Consider the following 7,506-nt stretch of genomic DNA (forward strand, 5'->3'; position numbering starts at 1 on the left):
GCCAGTGTTCACCATTTCACAACCCATAAAACCCGACATAGTTATTTGCGAACATCGTCTTTTCCATAGCAAGAACAATTACTCAATTTACACTTCCATGCATTTATGACACGTACGTGAAGCCTGGCCTCAATCGTGGCTAAACCTTTTCAAAGTGTAGAAGCACTGACCATCAAAGTCGGCATTCTCCATCTCGGTGGCCCAGCTACTGCCACCTCCACCACCACCACCACCACCTCCGCTGGGAATGGATATAGACCCGCCATCTTTCACGCCGAGAAACTCGTTTAGCGCAAGGGTTTTACCCTTGGGCTTGCTCTTCTTTTTACCTCCTGCAACACACAAAACATGCAGCTCTTGATTACATCAACAGATAAATGGTACACATTGGCTGTATGGATTTATTTCAACTCGGGAGACACAGAAAAGGTGACATCTGTACCTGTCATCAACTTCTGTTCGTTACTCACGTACTGTTACCCTCTGTACTGGTTGGGTATCACTATCAGAGAGTGTGCTAACCAGTTAAACAAACTATTAAACCATTCCAAATTTTAGTTTACTAAGCTCTAAAAGTGAAAGACTCTTCAAGAAAAGTACATGCAAAGCTAAGTCATCTAAAAGAACAACTTTCCTTTTTACTTACTTAAAAAATACTTAAGTTTGAAAAGATTGAAGTTCAAGCTCAAAGTTTAGAGTGAAGCAAATTGCTCTCAAATGTAAATTACAGCTGTGAGCAATTATGATACAGTGAGAGTAAGACAGTGTTTTAGTTAAGTTACAGTCTTGCTACACCCGTAAGTGCATTGAATGATATAATATATATATATATACCAGGCATGAGTAAGTTCCAGAATTTTCACTCGCCTTGTGGGCTAGTGAAATTCAAAATTGACTAGCCCACAAACAAATTTACTCGCCCACAAAAATGAGTTTCCAAAAAACAAAACGATTCCATCCATTCAAACGTGGTGATAGGCGAGCAGGTCTTTGCAAGCGCCTGTACAGATGGCATCAGTTGAGCGACATGAGCATGCTGGTCTTGCGTTAGCTGGTGCATATATAGCGTGTCCCCCCTCGGTGTCTTCCACCTTTTTGTTTGAGCTTACCCATTTTTTTGGTTTTTTGTTGGTGAGACTTTAATGTTACGTGTGCACATATGTTTTCTAGCTTAAATTTGTCCGTACCAACTACGAATGGCCCCTTTCTCTCCTTCTCAAAAGCGGCATGCTTTTCGCAAGCAGTACACAACATGACGTTTTTTTCCCGATCATAGTTTAGCCAGTCTCTCTGCTCACCAGTCAGATTTTGTATAGTCTGCCTGGAAGGAACGCTTCCTCTGTCCGGAGTCATACTTTTTCAATCTCTCGGACTCCGTTCCCTCTGGTTTGGCTCTTTTTTTTTGGGGGGGGCTGGCAGTTGGCCAAGTATTTCTACATGTTTACAGCTTCAGATCTGCCTAGGCTTCTGAGACAATTCTGATTGGTTAAAATCGCGTCAACGAAAAGTCCTGATAACCCTGAAATCATACGGTCATTCTGATTGGTTCATGGTCACTAAAGAGAATTTCCCAATCAGCTGGATCTAGAGCTCCGATCACATCTAATTTTAGCAATCGTAGACGACAACGTGCTTCACAACAGACAATCGTCGCTCGGAAAATGATAATACCACAGACCCAAAATTTACACTCGCCAAGTGGGCGATCATTATAAGACTTTCTACTCGCCCACACTCATTTCTGGTCGCCTGTGGCGAGTGGGCGACCGATCTTGCTCATGCCTGTATACCAACACTGTCTGATTAATGTTTGAGTGTCTTTTTCTCCAGAAAATACGGGAACTACCATCAAGACAATGAAACTTGAAATGATTCTCACCTCATTCACTAATCATACTTGTAAGTGAATCTAGCACTCACAGACAACCCTGTCTTCTGCATGCATTTATTTCAACTTTTAGCGTATAGTGTGAGTATGACTGCATCTTTCATAGGTAATCAGAACTTGGTAATTCAGGCAAAAGTATGAACAGACATAAAGACAAATAACACAAAGTTTAAGACACAGCCCTTCCTGTCAACACAGTTCAGTTCACCATCTCAGATCTGGCCAGGCGTTTACATGGGATAAGAACACCCCTCCATTTGGACACATGCCAAAAGTCAACATCCTGACTGCTTTGTTTTATAAATTAATATATTAACAGATTTGCCAAGAAATAAATTCTTCAAAAGTCCAACTCCACCCCTGCAATTTTAGGATGGTCTTATTCAACGTACGCCTCACCAGATCTGAGATAGCGAGTCAAATTGTTTACATGGGAAGGACTGTGACTTTAAAATGAAAGGGCAGCTGTGAGCATACTATTACTAACAAAAAAGAAGAGCAAACAAAAGCAGAGGTAAAAGTTGAGAAAGTAGAAAATCAGGAAAGAAAAACTTGAGTCCAGGAAGTCATCAGTTTTTCAGTGTGTTAAATCCTGAACTTCAAGGTGCAGCAATCTGTGGTAAGGGGGGTGGGGGTTACATTAACCCAGGGAATAGCGTGCATCAACAAATCAAGTGAGCAACCATTTTCAAAATCAGGAATTCTGGATGGTAACTTTCATCCCCGCAAAAAAAAAAGGAGGAATGGAAGAAAAGAAAACAAGACGCGTAAGGCGAAAATACAACATTTAGTCAAGCTCAGTCGAACTCACAGAATGAAACTGAACGCATTGCATTTTTTCCGCAAGACCGTACACTCGTAGCATCGTCTGTCCACCGCTCATGGCAAAGGCAGTGAAATTAACAATCCAGAAAAGCGTGGTAGCGGTTGCGCTGAGGACGATAGCACGCTTTTCTATATCTCTATTCTTTTTAACTCTCTGAACGTGTTTTTAATCCAAACATATCATATCTATATGTTTTTGGAATCAGGAACGGACAAGGAATAAGATGAAATTGTTTTTAAATCAATTTCGGAAATTTAATTTTAATCATAATTTTTATATTTTTAATTTTCAGAGCTTGTTTTTAATCCGAATATAACATATTTATATGTTTTTGGAATCAGAAAATGATGAATACGATTAACGTAATTTTGGATCGTTTTATAAAAAATTAATTTTAATTACAATTTTCGGATTTTTAATGACCAAAGTCATTCATTAATTTTTAAGCCTCCAAGCTGAAATGCAATACCAAAGTCCGGCCTTCGTCGAAGATTGCTTGGCCAAAATTTCAATCAATTTTATTAAAAAATGAGGGTGTGACAGTGCCGCCTCAACTTTTACAAAATGCCGGATATGACGTCACCAAAGACATTTATCGAAAAAATGAAAAAAACGTCTGGGGATATCATACCCAGGAACTCTCATGAAAAATGTCATAAAGATCGGTCTAGTAGTTTACTCTGAATCGCTCTACACACACACCCACACATACATACACCACGACCCTCGTCTCGATTCCCCCTTCTATATGTTAAACTTACATTTAGTCAAAACTTGACTAAATGTAAAAAAAGGAGCAGAAATCAGCTTTTTGTTCTATTGTAACAGAAGCTTACTAAATAAACTTGTTATTTATCAGAATTGAAGAAAATGCAGCATAGCAATGCACTGATTTATTTCAAGAAAGACAGAAGACTGCTGAAAAGAGTGGAGAGTTGCAAATTGTCAGATGCTCTTTGGTGGTCAAGACAACCAAAAGGTAACAGACCAACAAAAGATGTCCTTTATCATCAGGTCACATATCACCAGAAGGGCTTTAAATTACATGTACAGGTGCAATAAGTACTCTATGTGTGGCTGTTTAAAGGAGCAAGTCTCTTCGTTCCTTGTACTAGTACTATGTCAAAAGTTTAGGCTTTTGTTTTCTTTTTCTCATCCTTATATTCAAAATGTAAAACTTTTATAGGGGTTCACTTAAGTTCAAGATAGCACATTCAAAAGCATCTTAAATCACTAGATCCTAGAGGGTTGCTTGGGTAGACTTCTGTACTTTTTGAGGACATTTTGATGAAGAGAGATCATTTGTTCTGACCATTTTGGGTTCTTAAATTCGGTAGTAGTGGTACAGTGTACCTGTGCCAAAAGGACACCCTTGGGACTAGCCAAAATAGTCCCTGCATTACAGGTGGCCTGTCATGACAGGTACATACTTTGGTCAAGATAATAGAAAAAGGGACAATGGAAGATGTTCTCTCAGCCCTACATCGCAGGTACCACTGCAATCACAACCAACCCATAATATCAAATGGTGCTAATGTTACTATGGAGTATCAGCAACTAAACCTGCAGAAAAATTCAATAATTTGACATTTTTATTTCGGCAGGCATGTTTATTTGTTATGTACAAATTACGGTACAAATTACTACAATAACATTGTGTTGTTAACTGTCACAAGCTAATGCTCTCACCAAACCGCTAAGAGGCTGGAAGGACATCTGTTAAAGTGAAACGTTCACATTCTCTTCAAGTAGAGAAACAGGGAGAAAATTCATGTTACTTAATTTTAATTTGATTTTAATTATGGTTAATACTTAATCAGCTAATGATATGATAATGTCAGCAAAGTACTTGTTACAATTTCGGTCATTTCTTTCAAATACAGTTATGGCTCAAACTGAATAATGTTCAACGTAAGCATCTTCGTGCCATCAAATGACATACTGCGTAATTCATGATGAACAATGTTTTTCGAAGTGCAGGCCAAGGCGGTCACAAACTCAGTACATACCTGGCATGCTGGGTATACCGGTACGAGCTTATAATTCTGATTTAAAATCTGTGCTTTGCGATACGAATTAAAGCAGGAGAACCCCTGAAACAAAAGTAACATCAAATATATAACAAAATAATAAAACTATGCCATTAAAACGAAGATGTGACTAATTTTGCAAGCAATGGCCGTAGGAAGCCGGCAACCAGCAAGGAGACACCGTATGGTACAAAAAAGTAAATCAGACATATAAGAAAAGACAAAAGTACAAAAATCATCTTTGACAGACTCAGCTAGCCGTTATACTATTACAAACAAAAACAGCGAGAAACAAAATCGATCACATCAAATGTCAAACAGAAAAGCATGTTCCCCACATGTATCCCAGACTTACCAGAAGCCATCTTGGAAAGGAGAAGGGCATGTCTGGAAACCCAAATCCAATAAAGAGTCCCAGACACTTTTTACAAAAATATACACAAACAGATGGCTTCTCCGATGTCTTTCTCTCCCTCATCTATCACATATTATCTAATGAGGAGACGGTGCAGGCAAAAAGAGGAGTCAGTTATAAATTATCTGTTCTATGAAGGTAGGGGGGAGGGAGGGGGGGGAGGGATCTATGATCACGAGTTTGACCGGCTGAGTTCAAAAGAATAACAAACAAGTCACGTAAGGCGAAAATACAACATTTAGTCAAGTAGCTGTCGAACTCACAGAATGAAACTGAACGCAATGCAACGCAGCAAGACCGTATACTCGTAGCATCGTCAGTCCACCGCTCATGGCAAAGGCAGTGAAATTGACAAGAAGAGCGGGGTAGTAGTTGCGCTGAGAAGGATAGCACGCCGCTTTTCTGTACCTCTCTTCGTTTTAACTTTCTGAGCGTGTTTTCAATCCAAACATATCATATCTATATGTTTTGGAATCAGGAACCGACAAGGAATAAGATGCAAGTGTTTTTAAATTGATTTCGAAAATTTTATTTTGATCATAATTTTTATATTTTTAATTTTCAGAGCTTGTTTTTAATCCAAATATAACATATTTATATGTTTTTGGAATCAGAAAATGATGGAGAATAAGATGAACGTAAATTTGGATCGTTTTATAACAATTTTTTTTTTACAATTTTCAGATTTTTAATGACTAAAGTCATTAATTAATTTTTAAGCCACCAAGCTGAAATGCAATACCGAAGTCCGGGCTTCGTCGGAGATTACTTGACCAAAATTTCAACCAATTTGGTTGAAAAATGAGAGCGTGACAGTGCCGCCTCAACTTTCACGAAAAGCCGGATATGACGTCATCAAAGACATTTATCAAAAAAATGGAAAAAAAAGTCTGAGGATATCATACCCAGGAACTCTCATGTCAAATTTCATAAAGATCGGTCCAGTAGTTTAGTCTGAATCGCTCTACACACACACACACACACACACACACAGACAGACAGACAGACAGACACACATACACCACGACCCTCGTCTCGATTCCCCCCTCTATGTTAAAACATTTAGTCAAAACTTGACTAAATGTAAAAAAGAAGAATGGTAAAGCTTGTTGAATGTTAAACTGAAAAGACGAAACTTTTACTAGAACTATCTATCTATTTATCTTGAACATAGACGAACAATATACACGACAGACAAATAATAATGATGCCAAAGTTATATGCATTTTTTTTAATTTTTTTTTTAATTTTTTTATAAACACCTGCTTTTTTACAGTTCTTCAATTTGCCCCTTCGGTGCCAGAAAGCAATACGTTTTTCGTGACTTCAGTAAAAATGTGTGTATGTCGCCTTGGTGAATATCAATATTGTTGACACTGCACATCTAATAAATCTAATGGAATGTACATTTGAATAACATCTTATCTGAGCTTTAACACAGTAAACCACTGACATAGCGTTATTTACTAGTGACAATGCATCTCCCCAGTTCCCGTACAGTAGTTACAGTAAATAATGGAAGGGCGCTGGTTCTGAGCGATGCTTAGTTCTCGAGATAGGTGTGACCAGATGACGTCATTTATACTTTCGTCATCGGAGATCTTTACCGTGTATTTCAATCAGTGTCATTTCCCAGTTCTGTGTTCTGCGGTCGTTTTGACTGACTTGACAAGTTGAGAACCAATGACACTTCATTTTTGCGAAGCAACTGAATATAAAAAGAAAAGAAAGCGTGCAGAAGTATGTTTGGGTCCTGCAAGACTTTATGACCAACGATTTCTCCCTTGGAAGTAAATGAAGATGTCTGCTTTTCGTCTGCTTTGAAGGTAGGGAGATTTTACAGCGCACACGGTAAATTGCAAGTCGTATTGGACAAGAATTTTGTTATTCTTCTTTCTTCGAAGTACCATAGATTTGTTCTTGGCCATATTTTCGACCTGTGTATCGTTATATTATGGGAAAAACACGTTTGAACGCAAATTCGCAAAGACTTTTGATAATTTGCTCCGGAGCTGCAACGTCGATTTGCCCAAACAAAAAATTCTGGCTCAATATGCGGGAACTTGCTGGTAGTGTCATATTTTTTAAATGGGTGTGAAAGAACGGCTCACAATTAACATAGCACTCCGGCCCTGTTCTTTTTTTCGTCACACCCAAAACCGTTATTTGGCAGTTTTGGGCGACGCAGCATTAAAAGTGGATCCCCCTTTTGAGAACAACCAAACATTTTGTAGGTCTTAAAATGGCGTTTCAACCTGAACTCGACCTGCCTCAGTGCTCAGCTGTTATATAGAGAATACTACATGGCTTGCTGTGTCGTACCAGATTTACACGAGTTGTTTTTTTA

The 7,506-nt window shown here is 38.5% G+C and overlaps 1 protein-coding gene across 4 annotated transcripts in view; it reads right to left on the reverse strand.

The window, feature by feature from the left end:
• LOC138947637 (eukaryotic translation initiation factor 4B-like) overlaps positions 1 to 4,812 on the reverse strand; it is a 46,468-nt gene extending 41,656 nt beyond the window's left edge. For all 4 annotated transcript variants that reach the window (XR_011449738.1, XM_070319146.1, XM_070319147.1 and 1 more), the window contains exons 1-2: positions 4,724 to 4,812; positions 171 to 332 (exon numbers count right to left, since the gene is read on the reverse strand). Coding sequence is in view for 3 of the 4 variants with exons in the window: in XM_070319146.1 (XP_070175247.1) it covers positions 171 to 332; positions 4,724 to 4,730 (169 nt within the window). In the remaining variant the exon portion in view is untranslated. The remainder of the gene's footprint in view (positions 1 to 170; positions 333 to 4,723) is intronic.
• Positions 4,813 to 7,506: the final 2,694 nt, after the last annotated feature.

The sequence above is a fragment of the Littorina saxatilis genome, linkage group LG14 (assembly GCF_037325665.1).
Source record: "Littorina saxatilis isolate snail1 linkage group LG14, US_GU_Lsax_2.0, whole genome shotgun sequence".
Taxonomy (NCBI): domain Eukaryota; kingdom Metazoa; phylum Mollusca; class Gastropoda; order Littorinimorpha; family Littorinidae; genus Littorina; species Littorina saxatilis.